The 24,190-nt window shown below is 43.3% G+C and overlaps 1 protein-coding gene across 1 annotated transcript; it reads left to right on the forward strand.

Moving 5' to 3' along the window:
* The first annotated feature begins 1,851 nt into the window (after window positions 1-1,851).
* On the forward strand, window positions 1,852-23,664 carry chrne (cholinergic receptor, nicotinic, epsilon). The gene is made up of 12 exons (XM_073839851.1): window positions 1,852-2,064; window positions 2,454-2,587; window positions 4,006-4,050; window positions 4,904-5,013; window positions 5,104-5,259; window positions 5,438-5,541; window positions 18,877-19,077; window positions 19,248-19,362; window positions 19,440-19,554; window positions 19,640-19,847; window positions 21,494-21,627; window positions 22,157-23,664. The coding sequence occupies exons 1-12, from the start codon at window positions 1,995-1,997 to the stop codon at window positions 22,322-22,324; spliced, it is 1,560 nt and encodes a 519-aa protein (XP_073695952.1). The 5' UTR covers window positions 1,852-1,994; the 3' UTR covers window positions 22,325-23,664.
* The last annotated feature ends 526 nt before the right edge of the window (window positions 23,665-24,190 follow it).

Raw genomic sequence — 24,190 nt, forward strand, 5'->3', positions numbered from 1 at the left:
AGCGTCGATATTCTGACGAGCCTGAGCGAGTTCCTCCGACTGACGGCCCAACAAAGTTCCCTGAAATTCGACAGCCGCTCGAAGCGAGATCTCTTCTGCTGAGTCCATAATGGCTAGTGTGTGATGTCAAGTTTCCCAGGAATAAAGGACTCAAATGCAGAAATGACTCAAGTGGATTTATTCAATATATTCAGAAGATCAGAGTCCCGACAAAAATCCAGGTCCAGACAGGTGACCACAGCATACAAGGCAGCTCGCATAGACAGGAACGGGCGAAAGTCGAGATCCGAGCCCGAAGCCAATTCTCTCAAAGCACAGTCCTCCAGAACGGGCAACGATAAGATTCCAGATAAACAGTCTCTCCACACAGGTTTAAGAATCTCTCACACTGGAACGAGTAAACACTTCATCCACAAGCCATTGGGCCAAAAATTGCGGAGTGGTCATCAAGAGGAGTAACTGGATAAACAAAAAGAGAAAAAACAAAACATAACAACCAAACGGGACAGCTGAAAAAACGTCAAGTCAAGACGACAAAACACACTAGCAATGAAAAACGAACATAAGCAGAATAAATAGGAAAAAACTAAATGAGATGATGAGATTCAGCTGGAAGCGCATGCACAGCCGCGCTGATTGCAAAAAACAATCAGCTGTCAGCGGCCGACATGCGGAAAAGAAAAACAAACATGCAGGAGAAGTGGCAGATCAAACCTACGACCTGACAGTTTTATACTGAGCTAATCATATTTTCTATCCCCTACCCCTTAAAGCCAAATTTATTGCATTTTTTTCGTAAAGACATTTTTAGTGTGTTTACTAGTGTATTGACTGTTGGCTACCTCTCTGTGTAGGGGATTTGAGGTTTTACAATCCTTGTGAGAATCTGTCAAGAAGGCATTTGGTCCCAATGTACACTGAAGAAATTAGGAAAAGGGAAAAAGGAAAAGGTACTGGTAATTTTCCACCAGGACATTAAGTTTACAGACATTTTCTTTAACCCTATGCAATGTGTAATTCAAAATACAAGTAAAACACCTGTGAAAACACAGTACACAGTACATTGGGCCCTATTTTTTAGTGTATCCACCTTTTTCTTTCCAAAGAGTGGGTGCAGCCATTTGTAAATGTTATGGGTATGGCTTCCAGTCTCATCTGCGTCCAGCTATACAAAACAGCTTGTTTTGCTGCTTGATATTGCAAATTGGTGTGTCTTACCATATTATTTTAATCATTTATCTTATGAGCGCACAGGTTTGTAGTGCAAATGTTTTATCATTTCCTGCACATTGTTATTCTTCTCGTTATTTCCCTATAGCAGCTAATGAAGTCTCATCCACAGGCTTAATTCCGCGTTGAAGGGAAAGGTGGGTAGGCAATTAATATAATCACACCCTTCACTCTCTAACCCCTGTATTTACCTTGTTCTAGGGAGATACACAGCAGAGCACAATGTCCAGCCAGACACTGGTTATTTATACCCATGTTTATGGGAGACATCAACACTATGGCCCTTCAGCCGGCCCCTTCTGTACAGCTGTTAACATGCTTATGTCTTCGGACTGAAACACAATTCCCTGAGGGTGAACAACACTATCAATAACCGTTTGCTTATCGGTATCGGTAGAAATGTGCGACTGTCAACATCACCGCGGGGTCGCGCAGCCATGAGTGAAACCAAAGTCTTGCGATTGGCACCTGAAATTGACACTCCCGTCAGCATGTTTTGGCTCTATTCATAGTATCTGAGGTCACTTTCAGTAATACTAGAGAAACAACCTATATAATCTGCATCATTGTCGCGTATTAGAGGCATAATGATATTGGCGAATAGTGAATGTGACTTTAAGAGCGCGCTCCAGCAGCGCTGTAACTCGAGACTCGTGCAACGACAGCTGTGGCAGTGAGGGGAAGAGAGAGCTCAGTTACTGACCACTCCAAAATAACGTGTCCGTCTCTTTGTTACCAACTTTTAAGACGGTCTTTTGGCGACCATGGCCATGGTCGACCGGTTCGGCAGGACGTGTATAGTTGCGTTTGCACTCGTGGCCACTGTTTTACAAGGTACGTACTCTTGTGTACCTCAAAACTAAATGACTGACTTGGCTCTCCGTCTTTAACACACTTGCTACCGCACTGTAACCGCAGTCAGCTTTATACTTAAGTGTGTAATGTTCTGAAAGGCTTTTATCTTGTGGGCATTTTAATATAGACTAGATATAGAAAGCTGACAAACATGTTTAGTGGTTACCTTTAATAGTTTTAAATGGCTAACGTTATATATAATTAATATTTTATATGCTTGTAATGGGCTAATAATCTTCAACTATGTGCCCTCTGTACTTTTAGTCATAAAATCAACTCTTTAAGTTTTCACATTTTCACTAATTAATTCAGTTTGTCTACTAAATATGTTTTTTTAAACTAATTTTTGTTATTGTTTTACTTTGTAGCCAGTGCAAATGAGGAGTCACAGTTAATCGCAGATAAGTTTAAGAACTACAACAAAAATATTCGACCAGCAAGACACCCTGATGAAAAAGTGAAGGTTCAGGTCAAGTTAACCCTCACCAACCTCATCTCCTTGGTAACTTATCTACCTGCTAAGAGTGATCAGAAGTGTAATTTTCTGTAAACAAATTTAGGCCTATATGTGCCATTCTACAGAATTGGTCCAAAGTCAGAGTTGGAAAACTCTTTTCTAAAAAAAACATATGTATGCAAATTGTATAAGTACACATTTCTAGTAATTGTGCAGTTAATTCTCATATTGTATTTTCAGAAAGTTTTGAAATATTTGTCCTCTCCCCAAATTTGTCACTACCGAAACACAGTAATAATATTAGAAGGGTTATTTTGACCTATTAAGGTTTTGCTTACATCTACATTGTAAATATATATTTTTGCAATAAAAAAAATTTCATAGGTGAATCAATGACAATTACATTTTAAATAATATTTCAAGTGTATTTTTTGAGATTTGTTGTATTTTGAATAACATTTTTCTTTGCAAAAGGCAAAAAGTAGATCATACTGATTTTAAAGTTAAGGATTTATTAGTTTGATACTGTATTGACAAAACATCTTGTGTTTCAGTAGTGACTTCACATTTTCGGTAGTGACAGTAATGCTTTGGTAGTGACCACATCACATTGCAAAATTTTAACTTGTGAACTAAAACATACTAAAATACAAAATAATTGCAAAACTGTACTTAAATTTTGTTTATTTCCCCCAAATATGAAGACTATATATTCCCTTTTGTCACTACCAAAACGAAATGTTTCTGTCGTGACTGTTTCGGTAGTAAAAGCTAAATGGTATGGAATAACTCTTAAATGCAGTGCTTAAATGCAGTAAAAAGGTGTTTGAAGTTCCTTAAAGTTATATACACAGATTTTTTAGACTTTTAAACACATATACCTTAAAATGATGGGACCTATCTACTCATACCATGTAGACATGAGAGAGAGGGACAGGGATATTTCCTGATCATAAATTTAGGGGTGTAGGTATAATCAGTCTCAGCTTATGGACTAAAACATACACTGTTTCGGTAGTGACATGAAAAATGCGGGACAATTTTTTTTTTTTTTACATAAAGTTTCCTCATTTACAAAGAAAATATAGAATAACCAGCTGAAAGTACCCAATAAAGGATGATTTTAAATATATTAAGCTTACTAATAGTTTAAATATTATTGTGGATTTTAGGATCCTAGTAAACTTCTAAGATTTAAATACTAAAATGCTTTTTAAATTAGTTTTTTTTGGTTGTGGGACAGCAGTTTGCACCAAATTCTGTAGAATAGCCTTTATATCTTTACATTATCTGAATGTTATAAATACCAGCAAAAATAAATGCTGGTCAAATAGCATAAAATTTGTTTTAGAAATTTGTTATGTACAATATTATAAAAATATGTTATAAATACAAATTATTTTAGTAATAGTTTACATGATATTTTACATTTAACATTTGGAAAATTTCCCTTCCCTGAACAGAATGAAAAAGACGAGACTCTAACTACAAATGTTTGGATTGAGATTGTGAGTATCTTAAGCAACTTCACAATGGCTGTTTTGTTTCTTTCAAAGTTGCAGTGTAATAGATTTTTAAAAATATTTTGATTGTACATAGAAGTGAAACATGTTATCGACTAAGGAAAATGTAGAGCTGGTTCTTGGTTCTGCCCATCAGTTGTTGATTGGATGGAGGCAGATCTGAATGTGATCTTGCAGTCACTTGTTAGAAAGGGACAGAGTTTAAGTTGGCATCACTGGAGAAAAATCTAATGTTTCATTGGAACATCAAGTTAAGACATTTTTGAACAATCATTCAAAGCAAAGTCAATGCATCATGCATTTAGAGAACATTTCATGCTGACTTTTAAAATTTGTCAAAAGTTGAGCTTTTTTTTACTTGGCATGGCATTTTAAAAATGTTCTGCTCAAGCATAAGACATGAACACACCAAGACATCTGTCTAGCAAATGTTTACACAGAAAAACAATAGAAAAGTAGCGCCAGCAGGATGTAGAAGCTCATTGTGTGTAATGGTCCTTAAGCTTTAAAGAAATAATTAACTTCAGTTATCTAATTGCTCACACATTTAACTAAATCTTTATTTCAATATATCAAATATTAAAAATATTACAGGAGGTTAAAGAATAGATATTTTTTAGCTTTATATTTTTTTATTCCTCTGCATCATATTTTCTCTATATTTACTTTTTTTCTGAACAATTTTTGCCAATTTGTTTTTATTCAGTTATTCACAGTTATTCACACAAATGTCTTAGCTATTGTTTTACATATATATTTCTGCAGTTCACATACTTTCCTTTTTTTCTGTTTTATGTCCTGCTAATTCTTGTTTTCCTTTTATGTTTCTGCTCTTCAGCAATGGCATGATTACCGTCTTGAATGGAATACATCTGAGTATCACGGCATTAGTCTGATTCGGGTGCCATACAACACTGTGTGGCTACCAGATATAGTATTGGAAAACAAGTGAGTTAGCAGTAAAGAAGTACATTGTCCATTTTATTCTTTTTTTACTACAAAAATGGCAAAATCATCACTTTTCCACTCTCTTTACAGCATTGATGGAAAGTTTGATGTGGCATACTATGCTAATGTGCTGATTTCGAGTGATGGCTCCATGTACTGGCTTCCCCCTGCTATCTACCGCAGTACCTGTGCTATTGAGATCACCTATTTCCCTTTTGACTGGCAAAACTGCACACTAGTCTTCAGGTTGGCATAGAGTGAGATTTGTGTTTAAATGCAAATCTCATAAATTCATGGAAATTAATGACAAGATTATGGATAAAAATTCTTTTTTCGTGTGATTTAATAAAAAAAAAATATCTAAATTTGGTTAAAGCTATCTTGTATATGTATATTTTAATTATATTTTATTTTACACCTGCAGGTCTCAGACATACAGTGCAAATGAAATTGATATGGTATTGGCAGAAGATGGAGAAACAGGAAAGCCTATTGAGTGGGTGGACATTGACCCTGAGGCCTTTACAGGTGCCATGTTCACACACTTTGCTATTTATTTTTCTCACACAAACACACACTTTGGGGTTGATTTTTATTTTTAGCATTGACAGATTCATTTAAAAAAAGTGTCAGTAAAGACATTTATAATATTACAAAATATTTCTATTTCAATAAATGTTGTTCTTTAGAACTTTTTATTTTCAAAGAATAAAAATATCTCACAGTTTCCACATAAATATTAAAGGATTAATTCATTTCCAGAATGAAAATTACTCACCCCCATTTCATCCAAGATGTTCATGTCTTGAACAGTGTTGTGAAAGTACCGATCCAGTGTTTACAAAGCGACCGTGCAAAGAAAGTCAAATGCCCTTTACAAAAAAAGGTAAAACAGTGATGTTGGATGATTTTGAAGTTGGAAGAGAAAATGAGATGGAGTTTTTCGCCCTAAACATTGCACAGCTAGTGCAAGAATGTTTGGTTAAAATGTGTATATATATATATATATATATATATATTTTTTTTTTTTTTTTTAATGGCTGATAGTTTCACTACATAAGACCCTTATTCCTCAGCTGGGATCATTTAGAGCCCTTTGAAGCTGCATTGAAAATGCAATTTGGACTTTCAATCCGCTGATCCCTATTGACATCCACTATATAGAGAAAAATCCTGGAAAGTTTTCCTCAAAAACTTTTGAGGCTGAAGAAAGAAAGACATGAACATCTTTGATGGCGAAAAACTCCATCTCATTTTCTCTTCTCTTCCAACTTCAAAATCATCCAACATCACTGTTTTACCTTTTTTTGTAAAGGGCATTTGACTTTCTTTGCACGTTTTTTTATTCGGGAAGTAAACTTCTCGTTTAAGCAGCACAACTGATTTCAACACTGATAATAATGTTTCTTGAGCAGCAAATCAGCATATTAGAATTGTCAGAAATGAGAGAGAGGATTCAAGAGCGTAATGCAAACGAGACAGTTTATTTAAATGGCAGATAGATGATAACAGAATTGTCAGAAGTTGAACGGTGCGCTGGGACTGGCGGCTGGTGACGCAGGTTCAGCAGACAACCGAAGGCAGGGAATCCAGAAACGGGAACGCCAGAAACCATCCGACCGTAGGTCCAAATAGGGGAGAAAACGGGGAACAAAGACAGGAGACTAGCCAGCCGAGAACAACACCAAACGATCTGACAACACAGGACAAACAAAACAGATCTTAAATAGTCATGCTAACGAGCCACAGCTGAATCTGATCAGCTCGTCAGCGAAGCCAGCCACACCCACACACACACAGGCCAATGACAACACACACACACGCAAAAATGAGTCTGTGAACCCATGAACCGTGACAGTACCCTTAGATTTAACTTACCCGTAGATTGTAATCATCAATAAGGGAGTGATCCAGAATGTCCCTAGCCGGAACCCAACTTCTCTCCTCTGGACCGTAACCCTCCCAGTCCACCAAGTACTGAATTCCTCGTCCCCTCTGTCTCGAGTCCAAAATGCGATGGACCGAATAAGTAAGTTCCCCATCTACGAGACGCGGCGGTGGAGGAACCGGGGCAGGCGGATTAAGTGGAGAATGACAAACGGGCTTGATTTTAGAAACTTGAAAAACGGGATGAATTCTCCTGTACGCTGGAGGTAGTTTGAAGTGGACTGCCACTGGACTAAGGATCTTAGTGACAGTGAAAGGGCCTATGAATTTGGGAGCTAGTTTATTACAAACGGAGCAGAGCGGAATGTTACTGGAAGAAAGCCACACTTTTTGACCAACAACGTAGACGGGAGGCTTCGACCGGTGGCGATCGGCCTGAGCCTTGGTGCACGCTCCCACCTGGAGAAGAGTCTCTCGGGCTCTCTTCCAGGTGCGATGGCACCTCTGGACGAAAGCGTGAGCGGAGGTAACCGCGACTTCGGAATTCAGACTGGGAAAAATAGGTGGCTGGTAACCTATGCTACACTCAAACGGTGAAAGGCCCGTGGACGAGACTGGTAACGAGTTCCCCTTCAGTCGAATCACTTCGACGTTACATGGGAATTCGCTTAGAATCCAATCATCTCTGAGCCTTATACAAAAGGCCAATGAAAATTGGCGAGTGGCATTTGCATGACGCGCCACGCCCCGTACATATGGGTATAAATAGCGACGTCATGCGCCAGTCAGACAGCTTCTTCGCTTCAGATCCGTCTGATGTTGAGCCTGCTGTCTCTCTCTACTAGAGTTCTACAAAGAGTTCTACAAGAGTTCTTCCAAAAAAGAGTTCCTGCTCTCTCTTCTGACGTGCTGCCAAGAACTAAAAGAGCTTATTGTTTGGCAGCCGTCAGCGATCTCCTGCGGGCTGCCGTTTTCACGGCCAATACAGCCGCTCTGCATTCCAGCGCAAAGCCCCGTCGAGTGCACTACCGCCCCGCGGTTTTTCCCTGGGCAGACCGGGAGCTAAAAGAGCAATTTCTCGCGGTCGAAAGACGTTCTTTTCAGAATGCCTTTTCGACCGTGCGCTTCAGGATGCGGTAGTTTCCTCCCTCCTGTGGACGGACATGATCTCTGCCTCACGTGTTTGGGGAGTGAGCACGCTGAGGCGGCGTTCATGGATGGTGGATGCATTCATTGCGAATGCATGACCATGACCACGCTGAAGTCCCGCCGCTCGTTCGCGAGGCGGCTCCCCCCGTCTTCCTCCCGCGGTCCGTCGTTGAGCCGTCAATGCTTTTCGGCCACCGCGGTGAGACACGGGGGGGACTTAAAAGTCACCGTGCAGAATGCACCGCCGGCCCAGAAAGCCCTACGGTCTTCTGACACACAGCGTGGTCCCGTCGAGTTCCCGCAGCAGTACGCTTCCCCGCCCAGCGGGCTGAGCGTCTCCTTCGGTGCTCCTGCGGAGGATGAGATGTCGACCGCAGCATCAGAGGGAGAGTCTGATGGCGAGGCGGACGCTTCGGCGGCGCGGCCCCCTGCAGAGGTGGCCGCTCCGTCTGAGGTGGACGTCGAGCTGTCGACTATGCTTCTCCGGGCCGCCAGGGGGATCGGTTTGGAGGTGCCCCAGGCGCCCCCGGCCGATCCCTCTAGGCTGGATGATTGGTTCTTGGGGAGGTCTCCCGCGGCTCCACCTCGCCGTCCCTCGGTCCCATTCTTCCCGGAGGTGCACGGCCCCGCCCCAGCTCCTCTCACCTCGCCACCCTCGATGGCGGGGCAGCCAGGGGGTATGCAGCGATTCCCCGGGTCGAGTGTGCTGTAGCGGTGCACTTGTGCCCGCGCGGCGCTGCCACCTGGCGGGATCGTCCGCATCTCCCGTCCAGGGCGTGTGAGCGCTCGTCCGCTCTTGCGGGCCGCATTTATCACGCCGCTGGACAGGCCGCCACCGTACCCACAACTTCAATAAAAGAGCAATTTTTCTCACCTCCGGGGTCTCGGCCCCGTGTTCCCGTTCCGGGCGGCACCAGGATGCCCTCTCGGAGCCGGATACGGAGCCGTCTATCGCCAGCGCGGGAACCTGGGAAGAAGGTAGGCCCTGCTCAGAGCAGCTTGTCTCCCCTCCCTGTTCCCCTCTTAGGCTGCCCCACCACGGTCACGTCGGTCAACGTTCCCTTGACACCCCTGTCGAGGCGCTTGGGAGCCTGGCTTCAGCTTCCCAGCCCCTCGCGGTGGTTGATACGGACGGTACGTCTCGGCTATGCGATTCAGTTCGCCAAAGCTCCGCCCAGGTACAGAGGAGTCCATCACACTCTTGTCCATTCAGACACCCACGCCGCTGTCCTGCGTGCAGAGGTCGCAGTCCTACTGGCGAAGGATGCGATCGAGCTTGTCCCTCCAGCCGAGATGAGGTCAGGGTTTTACAGTCCCTACTTCATCGTGCCCAAAAAGAGTGGTGGGTTAAGACCCATCCTGGATCTCAGAGTCCTGAATCGGTCCCTTCTCAGGCTGCCGTTCAAGATGCTTACGACGAAGCGCATGCTCACATGCATTCGTCCCCAGGATTGGTTTGCAGCCATAGACCTGAAGGACGCGTACTTCCATGTCTCGATTCTTCCTCGCCACAGGCCCCTTCTTCGGTTTGCGTTCGAGGGTCGAGCATATCAGTACAAAGTCCTCCCATTTGGCCTGTCCCTCTCTCCCCGTGTTTTTACGAAAGTTGCGGAAGCGGCCCTGGCCCCTCTTTGGCTGTCAGGTTTCCGCATCCTCAACTATCTCGACGATTGGCTTCTGATAGCCCACTCTCGAGAATTGCTATGCGACCAGAGGGACCTGGTGCTTCAGCACCTCAGCCATCTGGGCCTTCAGGTCAACCGAGAAAAGAGCAAACTCTCCCCAGTGCAGAGGATCTCTTTTCTCGGTGTGGAGCTGGACTCGGTCTCCATGACAGCCCGTCTCACCAACGAGCGCGCTCAGTCGGTGCTGAGATGTCTGGACTTATTCAGACACAAGACAGCGGTTCCTCTAAAAACATTTCAGAGGCTCCTGGGGCATATGGCAGCTGCGGCCGCGGTCACGCCGCTGGGCTTGCTTCATATGAGACCGCTTCAGCACTGGCTACACGACCGAGTCCCGAGACGGGAATGGGTACCGTAGCACACTCCGGATTGGCGTTTCCCCGCAGTGTCGCCGCCTATTCAGCCCTTGGTCAGACCCTGCCTTCCTCCAGGCCGGAGTACCCCTGGGGCAGGTGTCCAGGCACATCGTGGTTTACACGGATGCCTCCACCACGGGTTGGGGTGCTGTGTGCAATGGGCAAGCAGCTTCGGGCTCCTGGACAGGACCTCGACTGCAATGGCACATCAATTGCCTCGAGTTGTTGGCTGTGCTTCTGGCCCTTCGTCGCTTCCGACCAACGTTGCGTCAGAAGCACGTGCTTGTTCGTACCGACAGCACCGCGACTGTGGCCTACATCAACTGCCAGGGCGGTCTCCGCTCTCGTCGCATGTCACAACTCGCCCGCCGTCTGCTCCTCTGGAGTCAAACGTGGCTGAGATCGCTACGAGCCATTCACATTCCAGGGGAACTCAACCGTGCAGCCGATCAGCTCTCAGGGAGGACGAGGAGCAGGTTCTCCTGGTCGCCCCATACTGGCCTGCCAGGACCTGGTTCCCAGAACTCATTTCCCTCGCGGCAGCCCCTCCCTGGAAAATCCCCTTGAGGAAGGACCTTCTTTCTCAGGGGATGGGCACAATCTGGCACCCACGTCCCGATCTTTGGAACCTGCATGTCTGGCTCCTGGACGGGACGCTTCAGACCTCGCCGGCCTTCCACAGGCCGTGATAGAAACTATCACTCAGTCCCGAGCCCCCTCCACAAGGCAGGCGTACGCACTGAGGTGGGGTCTGTTCGTCGACTGGTGTTCCTCACGAGGAGAAGACCCACAGAGATGCACGATTGCAGTAGTGCTTTCCTTCCTGCAAGAGAAGTTGGAGCGCAGGCTGTCCCCTTCGACTCTCAAAGTGTATGTTGCCGCTATTGCCGCACATCACGATGCAGTGGATGGATCATCCCTAGGTAAGCACCCTCTGGTCGTGAGATTCCTCAGAGGCGCTAGGAGGATTAATCCTCCCAGACCGCGCCTCGTACCCTCTTGGGACCTCTCCGTCGCCCTCCAGGGCCTGCGGGGACCTCTCTTTGAGCCTCTCGCCTCAGTTGAGCTTAAGTTTCTGTCATTAAAGACAGCGCTCCTGACTGCGTTGGCCTCCATTAAGAGGGTGGGGGATCTACAAGCTTTCTCTGTCGACGAAGCGTGCCTTGAGTTCGGACCCGGCAATTCTCACGTCATCCTGAGACCCCGGCCCGGCTATGTGCCCAAGGTTCCCACCACGCCTTTCCGCGATCAGGTGGTGAACCTGCAAGCTCTGCCCTTGGAGGAGGCAGACCCAGCTATTGCGTTGTTGTGTCCAGTCCGTGCTCTGCGCACCTACGTAGACCGTACTCGACACTTCAGACACACCGAGCAGCTCTTTGTCTGCTTTGGAGGTCAGCAGAAAGGGAATGCTGTCTCCAAACAGAGGTTGGCGCATTGGGTGGTAGAAGCCATCTCCCTGTCATACTTATATCAGGGAGAGCCTTGCCCCTTAGGCTTGCACGCCCACTCCACACGGAGTGTTGCATCTTCCTATGCGTTGGCACATGGCGCCTCATTAGCGGACATCTGCAGAGCTGCCGGCTGGGCGACACCAAATACATTCGCCAGGTTTTACAACCTACGCTTAGAGGCCGTTTCCTCCCGAGTTCTGACAGGTGACCGGGAGGACGGCTAGTGTCGGCTTGCTGCGTCATTTCACGGCACCAATTCCCAGTATGTTCCCTCCAGCGAACCTGGGTCCTCCATGCCCCGCAGTCAGGGCTAGATGCGGAGTAGTTCTTGACTGTGCTCCTGCCGGGTCTCCTTCACCCCGCAGGTTGTGGCAACATTCTCTATGATTCTCCAGAGGTCAACCAGAAGGCCCCTGTTTCCCTCGTATATCCCTTAAGACCGTATGGATATATTGAATTACTTTATTTTCACATGGTCAGAATTCATGTGCTCCGCCCCCCCAACCCCTGCTTCAGTTTCTGGCATCCCTGTGGGCCCCCTCTTTCGGGCCCCAGGGCGTTGGGAAGGTTACGTAAACGTACCACCTGTTGACACGTCCGCCTGCCGGCACGTGGTCGTTGCGTAGCGCGGCGCCAGGGACGTGGCTTGTTCCATAGGGTCTGTTCCCATGTAACGTCGAAGTGATTCGACTGAAGGGGAACGTCTAGGTTACGTAGGTAACCCTCGTTCCCTGAAGGAGGGAACGGAGACATTACATCCCCTGCCACGTCCCTGTCGTCGCGCTGACGCCGGCTCAATCCGGCTCCTCAGCGAAGAACCTGTCTGACTGGCGCATGACGTCGCTATTTATACCCGTATGTACGGGGCGTGGCGCGTCATGCAAATGCCACTCGCCAATTTTCATTGGCCTTTTGTATAAGGCTCAGAGATGATTGGATTCTAAGCGAATTCCCATGTAACGTCTCTGTTCCCTCCTTCAGGGAACGAGGGTTACCTACGTAACCTAGACGTTATGTGCGTACTCAACCCACGAGAGCTGTTGGCTCCAGGAAGACGGATTCTGAGAGACCAAACACCGCAACACTCTCTCGAGATCCTAATTGGCCCTCTCAGTCTGCCCGTTGCTCTGAGGATGGAAACCAGACGATAGACTGACATTCGCCCCCAGGAGATGACAAAACTCCTTCCAAAATCTGGAGGTAAACTGGGGACCTCTGTCAGAAACCACGTCAATCGGGAGGCCATGAATGCGAAAGACGTGATCAATGACAGTAACCGCTGTCTCCTTGGCAGAGGGTAATTTGGGCAAGGGGATGAAATGATCCCCCTTCGAGAACCGGTCCACTACGGTCAAAACAACCGTGTTACCCTGGGAGGGTGGGAGACCAGAAACAAAATCGACAGCGATGTGGGACCAGGGTCTCGAAGGGACCGACAGCGGCTGGAGTAACCCCTCTGGAGGTCGATTGGAAGTCTTAGCACGCGCACAGACTGAACAGGCCAAAACAAAACTCCCTAGTGTCGCGGGCCATGAAGGGCCACCAGAACCATTGTTTAACTAGAAACTTAGTATGATTTATTCCTGGATGGCAAGCCACGTTAGAACAATGCGCCCACTGGATAACGTCTGGCCGCAATCTCTCCGGCACGAACAACCGGCTAGGTGGACCCCCGGGCGGAGGCGTTACCCCTTCTAAGGCTGCGCGGACCTTAGCTTCCACCTTCCAAGTGAGAGTAGAAATAATAAGTCTCTCAGGAACAATGTGCTCGGGGGTGGACGTTCTGAACGGTCAAAAATGCGAGATAGTGTGTCCGGCTTGATGTTCTTGGAACCAGGACGATATGAGATGGAAAAACAAGAAAAAACAAGGCCCACATAGCCTGCCTGGAATTAAGACGTTTAGCAGACCAGATGTATTCAACGTTCTTATGATCGGTCCAGACGATAAAGGGTACCCACGAGCCCTCTAACCAATGACGCCATTCCTTCAACGCTAGCTTAACTGCCAACAGCTCTCTGTTACCAACATTGTAATTACGTTCGGTAGTAGACATACGATGGGAAAAAAAACGTGCAGGGGTGCATCTTGTCATCCGAGAGAGAATGCTGAGAGAACCGCACCTACCCCCACCTCTGACGCGTCAACCTCCACCACGAACTGACGTGTGAGATCAGGGGCAACAAGAATGGGAGCAGAAACGAAGCGGCTCTTGAGGTTGGTAAATGCAGCGTTAGCTGCATCAGACCACCTGAACGTAGTCTTGGAGGAGGTTAAGGCAGTCAGAGGAGCGGCTAGTTGGCTGAAGTTACGAAAAAAACGACAGTAAAAATTGACTAACCCCAGAAACCTCTGCAGGGCCTTGCGGGAATCTGGGGTTGGCCAATCTACCACAGCCTTAACCTTGTCGGGATCCATGCGTATTCCCTCGGACGAGATGATATACCCCAGAAATGGTACAGACTGTGCATGAAAAACGCATTTCTCCGCCTTGACAAAAAGCCCATTCGATAACAGCCTCTGGAGCACTCGCCTGACGTGTTGAACGTGTTCCTGGAGAAAAGAAAAAAAAAATCAATATGTCGTCCAGGTAGACATAAATGAACTGATCGACCATATCTCTCAACACGTCATTGACGAGTGCCTGAAAGACCGTGGGCGAGTTGGACAGGCCGAAGGGCATGACCAAGTATTCAAAGTGCCCCCTGGGGGTGTTAAAAGCGGTCTTCCACTCATCCCCCTTCCTAATGCGGACCAAATGATAGGCATTGCGCAAATCCAATTTAGAAAAAATTGATGCTCCCTGCAACCTCTCGAAAGCTGAAGACATCAACGGCAAAGGATAAGTATTCTTTACCATGATGTTGTTCAGCCCCCGGTAGTCAATACAAGGTCGCAGAGAGCCATCCTTCTTTTTGACAAAAAAAGAATCCTGCCCCTGTGGGAGAAGAGGAAGGACGGATGAGCCCGGCTGCTAGAGAATCAGAAATATATTTCTCCATGGCCTCCCTCTTAGGAGCAGATAGTGAGTATAACTTGCCCTTAGGCGGAGACGTACCTAGCAATAACTCTATGGCACAGTCATAGGGACGATGCGGAGGAAGAGAAGCGGCTCTGGACTTACTGAACACTTCCTTCAGGTCGAGGTACTCCTGGGGCACGTTAGACAGGTTCACAGGCTCATCCTGCAACAGAGAACAAGACACAGTGGGACAAGCAGACACAAGACAGTTAGAAAAACAAGACTCCCCCCAAGAGGAGACGGAATTCAAGCCCCAATCCACCCTAGGATTGTGGCGAACCAGCCAGGGATGTCCCAGCACCACTGGAACCGAGGGAGAGGAGGTGAGGAGAAAGGTGAGCACCTCCTGGTGGTTGCCGGAGGTAATCATGGTGATGGGAACAGTAGAGTGAGTAATACTGGGTAGGGGTTGTCCATTCAAAGCGTTAATGGAAATCTTAAGTTTCAGAGGAGTTATAGGAACCTGAAGGTAATGAACAAAGTCCCAGTCCATAAAATTACCTTCAGCTCCCGAGTCCAACAAAGCCTTGCAGTTGTGGAATTCGGTTGTCCACTGAAGTCTCACCGGGAGGCGAGTCATCGCCGAAGGGTTGCTCTGTGTGAGGCTGCCCGACAGTAACCCTCGTCCTACTGTCGGGCTCTGTCTTTTAGCGGGCAGTTGGACAGAAAGTGGCCGGACGCGCCACAATACAAACAGAGTCCCTTAGATCTTCTCCGGTCCCTCTCCTCCCAGAAGAGCCGAGCTCTACCAACCTGCATGGGTTCATGATCAAAAACCGGGCTGACCGTGTTACTGGGCACCTGGACGTGCTGAACGGGGAGCTCAGATAGCGAAGATGGACGAGTGAGTTGATCGCGACGTTGCAGACGGGCGTCCACCCGAAGAGCCAGAGATATGAGTCCATCTAAGTCCGTCGGTAACTCCAAGGTAAATATCTCTCTTTGAACACGGTCAGCCAACCCATGCAGGAACATGTCCCACTGCGCCGCCTCGTTCCACTTGCATTCGGCAGCCAGCGTGCGAAAAGCTTGCACAGCTCGACCAGTCGCCAGCATCTGTTCCTCTTGACGATCCATCCGAGCGTTGTTTGCTGACAGAATGTCTCTAAGCGTTGGTGCAGCCGCTGAATCCATGATGGTCAGATCGTTCTGTCAGAAATGAGAGAGAGGATTCAAGAGCGTAATGCAAACGAGACCGTTTATTTAAATGGCAGATAGATGATAACAGGTAGTCAGAAGTTGAACGGTGCGCTGGGACTGGCGGCTGGTGACGCAGGTTCAGCAGACAACCGAAGGCAGGGAATCCAGAAACGGGAACGCCAGAAACCATCCGACCGTAGGTCCAAACAGGGGAGAAAACGGGGAACAAAGACAGGAGACCAGCCAGCCGAGAACGATCTGACAACACAGGACAAACAAAGCAGATCTTAAATAGTCATGCTAACGAGCCGCAGCTGAATCTGATCAGCTCGTCAGCGAAGCCAGCCACACTCTCACACACACACACACACACACACACACACACACACACACACACACACACACAGACAGGCCAGTGACAACACACACACACGCAAAAATGAGTCTGTGAACTGTGAACCCATGAACCGTGACAAAAATGATTTCTGAAGGATCATGTGATACTGAAGACGGGTGGAATTTTAACAAATTTTAATCCATTACTGATTCCAAATTACATGACAAAATATGTAGTCAGTAACGTAATCCATTATGTTACACATTTTAGGTAATATAACCAAATATTTTTTGATTTTTTGATTCCAAATTACATGACAAAATATGTAGAAAAGGGATCATATCACCCCTGTCCTTACTTCATTGCACTGGCTACCTATAAAATTTAGAGTCGATTTTAAGATTCTTTTTTTTGCATATAAGGCATTGCATAATTCTGCCCCGGACTATATCTGCAATCTCATCACACCCTATGCAGCTTCTAGGTCTTTAAGATCTAATGATCAGTTACTCTTATCTGTTCCCCGTTCACGTTGCAAAACAAAGGGTGATCGGGCTTTCTCAGTAGTTGCCCCAAAACTTTGGAACAGTTTACCATTGCACATCAGAGCTTCTACATCATTGGATGTTTTTAAATCGAGTTTAAAGACATATTTTTACTCATTAGCATTCGGGTGATGTTGTGCATGTATCTTGAATAGTTATTTTGTGTTAATCTGTTGTTTTATTAATTTAAATTTTAATTGTTCCTATACTTGTCTTATCTTTTGTTGTTATCTTTATTCTTATTGTAAAGCACTTTGGATCAACTACAGTTGTGTTAAACTTGTGCTCTATAAATAAAAATTGACTTGACTTGATTACTTTTAGATTACTTTTGACCTAACTCGTTTATCACATTGATTTAAGCAGGGTAATCTTGTACCATAATGATGTAAAAATACAAAGAGTAAAAAATATGTTTCTTTCATTGCAATTAACAACATGAAGTCCATTAAACATTATATTACATCAAGGTTTCCCTTACTGGGGTTCGTAAAGGAACTGCAGGGGGTTTGTGAGTTGAAAAGTAATTGTAATTGAAAGTTAAATCATAAAAATGCAAAATTAAAATAAATAATTTATAAAAAAAATAACAATCAAAACAATTCACCTACTAAAAAAGAAGAAATATATTATGTTTACCTCCACACCATATGACTATTAACCAATGTCAGAGAACCGTAAAAATGCAAATGTGATTCTTAATAATTAAAATATTTATTTAAAAATCTCAAAGGTATCTAAGGGGGTCATTGATTATGATTTCACTTTTTTAACTTTAATTAGTGTGTATTGTTACTGTTTGAGCATAAACAGCATCTGCAATCAGGGCTCTACACTTACTTTTCTTGTTAGGAGCACTTGTGTTTTAAATTAATGTTTTAAATCTAAAATTTTGAATACAGAAATATTAAATGATTTAAATAACTGAAAAGATCTGCCAGCAGGTGGCGGCAAGACACTAATTTAATTACTGATTCAAATCATTAATTTGATTCGTTCATATGGCTGGTTCATTCAGGAATAAAGCAAGTGACTGTCTATATGAATATGATACACGCTTTAAAGTCCTGTTCTGAATCAAATGATACGCGATCCAATTGGAGCGCTTTGAAACAGTGAATCATTTTGCCACGCAGTGGTTTACTGATTCAGAGTTTAAAAAAGCTCCGTTGATGCTCACTTTTCTATATAATTTATTCGTTGTTTGAAATGAAATCATTACAATTAATAGGCCTAACTTACAATGTTTTTATTACATTGTGATCACATTAGACAGTTTCCTTTGTATTAAAAACATTTCATACGGAGACTAAAAAAAACATTTCATGATGTGACACTTATTATCTGGTACTTGCCTAAAAAGATGGGTATGTGCGTTATTAACAGATTACACTAACAGTTTGGTCAACCTCTGCCTATGGAGAGAGAAAAAAAGTTTTCAAAAACATCCCCCCCCTCTGCTTTTTTCACAAATCGCACCCTGGATACATTACTCAACGTTGCAAAAACACATAGAAACCTTTGAAGCTCCCCTCAGCACAAACACTGATCGAGTCAGTTGCACATGGGGCTCCTAAATATTCTTTCATAGTCCACGTAGTAGTTTTCATTTGCAAATGCAAGTGAAATGGTCGCACTGTAGAGCCCTGTGCAAAGTTACAATCCAAAGTGAGATATTGTCTTTTACAGAAATGCTGATTGACCACCCCTTTAAAGTAAATGTATTAGGTGAAATGTTGAAAATGTCTGGAAATAAGAAATAACGAGAATTGTTTGAAAGACAAAAGCCTTTCAATAATACATAATAATGCATGGTTAAATAACCTGCTGAGTGATAATTTAAATAAAAATCAGTACTAGATGCCATGTTGAAACACTTCTTAGACCTGAAAAAATTATTTTTGTAAATCCAGTGCTCAAATACTGTGTCGCCACCTGACTAATGACTAGTCTATGTGTGAATGTCCACAAAACTAGACTTCCCGAGTGTAGGTAGACTATTTTAGAAAGGAAAATTAAAAAGATAAAGAGGAATTATAAAGAATCAATAAATTACGAATAATTTATTGCTATTGTAATAATATAAAAATAAAAAAGTAACTGTAGTCTGATTACAAGTATTTTAAAATGTAACTTACTCTTATTACAAGTACTTAATTTTTGGAATCTGATTACGTAATCCAGATTACATGTAATCAGTTACTACCCAGCTCTGTCAGCACATCACATTTAATACTAAGAGAAAAGTTTGTGTATCTTTCTTCTAATGCTGTAATCACATGGTCTCACAGAGAACGGCGAGTGGGCAATCAAGCATCGTCCCGCTCGTAAGCTGACAAACCCACGTTACTCTCCTGATGATCTGGAGTACCAAGAGGTGTATTACAACATCATTATCCAGAGAAAACCCCTCTTCTACATCATCAACATCATCCTGCCCTGCTCTCTCATCTCCTCTCTGGTCGTTCTGGCCTATTTTCTTCCGGCAAAAGGTGTTTTGCATGTGCAATTTTTGACATTTTAACGTTAATGTTTAGTATGCCTTAAAAAATATTAAGATCCCATTCTGCTTGATTTACAGTGTCGATATACTCTCTCTCTGTCATTTCTTCTTTTTCTGTACACTATGTCTCACTCTTTCTTTCTGTCTCTTCTGTCTCAGCTGGAGGGCAGAAGTTGACCGTGTCCATTTCTGTACTGTTGGCTCAGACTGTGTTTCTTTTCCTGATCGCTCAGAAGATTCCAGAAACGTCACTTTCTGTGCCTCTTATTGGCAAGTGAGTGTCATTGTGTGTGAATGTGTAGACTGGTTTTAATCATCTAATTTCTATTTTTTTTTTTTTTCTTATTTTAGGTATTTGATCTTCGTCATGTGTATGACCACACTGATTGTGACCAACTGCATCATTGTCCTCAACTACTCCCTCCGTAGTCCTAGTACACACAACATGTCGCAAACCATCAAACATGTGCGTTTATGTTTTTTTCCTTAAATCACATTGCATAGCTTTTGATTCTGTTATCCTCTAATTGTATTTCTCTTACACTCGTTAGATTTTCCTTGAGGTGGTCCCTCGTTTCCTTGGCATGGCCCCATTTGTGGATGAGGAAGAGCCAGGTGGTGGGGCATATGAAATGAGGGAGAGGCGGCGCAGTTCCTTTGGGCTAATGCAGAGGGCTGAGGAATATGTTTTGAAACAGCCACGTAGTGAAATGATGTTTGATAAACAGAGAGAGAGACATGGACTCATGCGCACAATTGGTAACACAAATTCAAACATTCACTTACTTAAGGCATTCATGACATATGTGAACCTAGACAACAAAACCAGTCTTAAGTAGCACAGGTATATTTGTAGCAATAGCCAAAAACACATTGTATGGGTCAAAATTATGAATTTTTCTTTTATGCCAAAAATCATTAGGATATTAAGTAAAGAATATGTTCAATGAAGATATTTTGTTAAAAAAAATTACCCTTATGACTGGTTTTGTGGTCCAGGTTTACATATAAGAATATTTCGAGCTACAGTGGTCCGTTTTAGCAAGTTTGGGAGAGGTGTACAATTAAAGAAATAGTTCACTCAAAAATTTTATTTTGCTAAACATTTCTCACCCACAAGCCAATCAAAATGTAAATGAGCTTATTTATTCAAATTTAGCATTACATGACTTGCACACTAATGGATTTTCTGCAGTCAATAATCCACAGTTAATTCAAATGACTCTAGTCCATCAATTAAAGGGATAGTTCACCCAAAAATGAAAATTCTGTCATTAATTACTCACCTTAATGTTGTTTCAAACCCAAAGACCTTCTATCATCTTCAGAACACAAATTAAGATAATTTTTTATCAAATCTGAGAGTGTTTTATGGCCCAGAAAGGTAGTAAGGACATTGTTAAAATAGTCCCATCAGTGTGACATCAGTGGTTCAAACGTAATTTTATGAAGCTATGAGAGAACTTTTTGTGTGCAAAGAAAACAAAAATAATGCTTTATTCAACAATTCCATGTGTCCTTCATGTCAGTTTTTAAAGAAATTGTTAAATAAAGCAGTGTTTTTCTTTCTTTGCACACAAAGTCTTTTTGTAGAATAAGATTGGACCACTGATGTCACATTGACTATTTTAACAATGTCCTTACTACCTTTCTGGGCCTTGAATGTGGTAATTACATTGCTGTCAATGCAGGGTCTTATAGGTTTGGAACGACATAAGGGTGAGTAATCTTGTGAAGTGAAAATGTTCACTGCATTTGTAATAAATTCATCATTAAGATGTTTTTAACTTGTTCAAACCATTGAACCGCTTAAATCAGGAGAGAAAAATGCATAGATCAAGCATTGTTTACGAATGAAAACAGTCCAAAGCACTTCTAAACCAGTGTGTTGGTGGATTTTGATGTGAAGGACAACAGGGAATGAGCTTTTTATTGCAGAAGCATTATTATGGATTGGTTTAAAGCAATGGTTTAAAGTTAAAATACCTTTATGATGGATGCCTTATTAACAGCTTCTAAATTCAAAAGATGTTAACCGGTGTATGGAGTTGTGGATTGTGGACTTTTGGATTATTGGGATGTTTTTATCAGCTGTTTGAACTATCATTCTGACGGCACACATTCACTACAGAGGATCCATTGGTGAGCTAATGATTTAATACTAAATTACTCCAAGTCTGTTCTGATAAAGAAACAAACATATCTACATCTTGGATGGCCAGAGTGTGAGTAAAATAATTTTGGGTGAACTACTACTTTGTTTTGGCATGTTTCGATTTTGCAATCATAAGCATTATTTAGGCATATTTTTTAAAAAGTACTACTACTTTTTTTATTTATGTTTACATTTACAATATCTGAATTGAATTGCATTTTCATAAGTGTTTGTGTATGTCTCCCTCTAGTGGATGAAATTGATGTGAGCAGTACGGCAAACCTATACAAGAGTCTGGCAAAGACAGCACCAGAAATAAAAGAGTGTGTGGATGCTTGTAACTTCATTGCTGAATCCACTAAGCAGCAAAATGACATTGGATCTGTAAGTGTGTGTGTGTGTGTGTGTGTGTGTGTGTGTGTGTGTGTGTGTGTGTGTGTGTGTGTGTGTTTGTTTTTGTGACATATCAGGACACAAATTGGTGTAATAACATGGGTATGACATAGGTATTACAAGGAGAGGGTGACTTATGAGGACATTGCCCATGTCCCCACTTTTCAAAAGGCTTATAAATCATACAGAATACGTTTTTTTGAGAATGTAAAGATATGCACAGTCTCCTGTGAGGGCTAGGTTTAGGTGTAGGGAAGGTGTAGGGTGATAGCAAATATCGTTTGTACAGTATAAAAACCATTACGTCTATGGAATGTCCCCACAATTCACAAAAACAAACATGTGTGTGTGTGTGTGTGTGTGTGTGTGTGTGTGTCTATGTGTGCGTTTGTGTAAGTGCAGGAGTGTCCTAGCAAGACAACACATTTACAAACATCCCCAGTGCAGTCATCTCCACCCACACACAGTTTTTCCTCCCTTATCTTGTTTTTCCTCATGTTATTCCTTATTTTTTCCTCAGGAGATGGAGAGTTGGGTGCTGATTGGTAAGATGATTGACAAGGTTTGTTTCTGGGCAGCCATCTTGCTATTTTCTGTTGGCACAGTGGCCATCTTCCTCATGGGTCACTACAACCAGGTACCTGAGTACCCATTTTCTTGGGAGAACAAAAAGTACGTACCTGAGTAGAGAAAAAGACTCTGTTCAGTGAAGGAACAAGCAAATAGACACTCTTTTCTGCTTATCTGATACATAAAATAAATAACAAGACAGGTTTTATAGAGTACAACGAGCTGCACATGGTTTAAACAGGAACGTTCGACTTAGTATGTCATCTTGTCTTATATTTGATATTAGGCACTATGCGTGTCCATGCATGTGTTAACGTAACATTTTGTACTCTGATCATACTCTGATTTTTTACACTAGGGGGATTTTTACAGAAATGTACATTTTGCTTATATTTGTGCAAACTATATTAAGTAGTGAATTAATAAGGAATAAATAAGCTCATGATTTCAGCTTATTTCATACCATAGTCATCCCGGTCATTGTGGCTGCATTTTGTAACGCTTCAAATCCGGTTATCATTTGTGAACAGTATGTGTTACTGTTAACAGTGCGTTACATCAGCCACTTTTTATACGGTGATTTAGTTTTAGTATTACATAGGAATGAATGTTCATTTTTGTTTGTTCTATCTTATGTACTTATTAGTCAAAATGTTACTTTAATTTTGCTTATGCAATTTTGCATTGTTTATTATTTGCTATAAACTCTCTCTCTACACTACCAGTCAAAAGTTTTTTAAAGGAGAAGTCCTGTGTGATATTGACCTAAAGTGTATTGAATCATGATACCGAGTGTGAACGTACCTTGCATATCTCATCTCGTCTTGTCCACTGCAGTCCGAAATCTGGGGTCAGTTAGCCGATGCTCACAACAGGTTGTCAATGAGAGTCAATAGGGCATCGAAGTAGCCATGTAAATAAATCACTGTTTTATGCCATTTACGAGGCACAAAGTAGCTCCACACTTCATTGGTAGACTTCCAAGGGCCCTGACATTTAAAACGAGACATTGAGAACTCAGAAAAAAGCACCGGTAGTTTATTTACAAGAAGATTTATACAGACAGTACCTGCAAGACAAAATCCGGTCGCCGCCATCTTGAATTTAGTCACGATAAGTGTAAAAGTCTACAAATGAAAAGATAAAAGTCTACAAATGCTTAGTGAGCAGAAGAGACTTTTTTAAAAAACATTCAAAATCTTACTGGTCAAAAACTTTTGACTGGTAGTGTATACATATATCCATTTACATATTTAAGAAAATATTGCGGCCACTTTGCAGTGAATAAATGGATTCTTAATTCACACTGTCTTAAAATATTCAGTGCAAACGCACAAGAAAAAAGTTTAATGTCTGCTTGTAAGATCATTTTAAAATCCTTATTAAACTGTGCTGTTGTGATTTTTCTATATGCACCTAAGATGAAGAATAAATTAACTGGCATATTCCAGGTAAAAATCTGTTTCTTTCTTTCTTTATTTATTTTTTTGAGCTTGGCTAGAACGTGGTAAAATGGTACAAAAGTTGTCAGTGGGTGGAAACTTTTCAACGGTTCGACAGGTACGTACAGCTTACTAATGATGGCGCTACAGTAGCATTGTCTTGATATTTTTCATCGGTAGGCGCAGGCCCGGATTGGCTAATCGGGAGGACCGGGAGAATTCCCGGTGGGCCGGTCCGTTTTTTTGGCCGCGAGGGCCGGTGTCCCATAGCTGCCTGCACTCACAGCAGTCGCCATGGGCGGACTGTCCATCGGGAGAATTTTTTGGCCCGCTACCCTCCAATTTTTATTATTATTATTTAATATTGTTGTTGTTATTGTTTTTGTTGCCGGCCTAATGTACTAAAGTGGTTATTTCGGAATTAGCCATTCAATAATAAAACTCTAATAAATTATAAATCGGTTAGTCTTGACTGGCACGCGTTTTGTCTCGCGCGCGCTCCGCGCATCCGCGCGTCCGCCGTCCGCCAAAACGACGCGAGA

The sequence above is a fragment of the Garra rufa genome, chromosome 5, assembly GCF_049309525.1.
Source record: "Garra rufa chromosome 5, GarRuf1.0, whole genome shotgun sequence".
Classification (NCBI taxonomy): domain Eukaryota; kingdom Metazoa; phylum Chordata; class Actinopteri; order Cypriniformes; family Cyprinidae; genus Garra; species Garra rufa.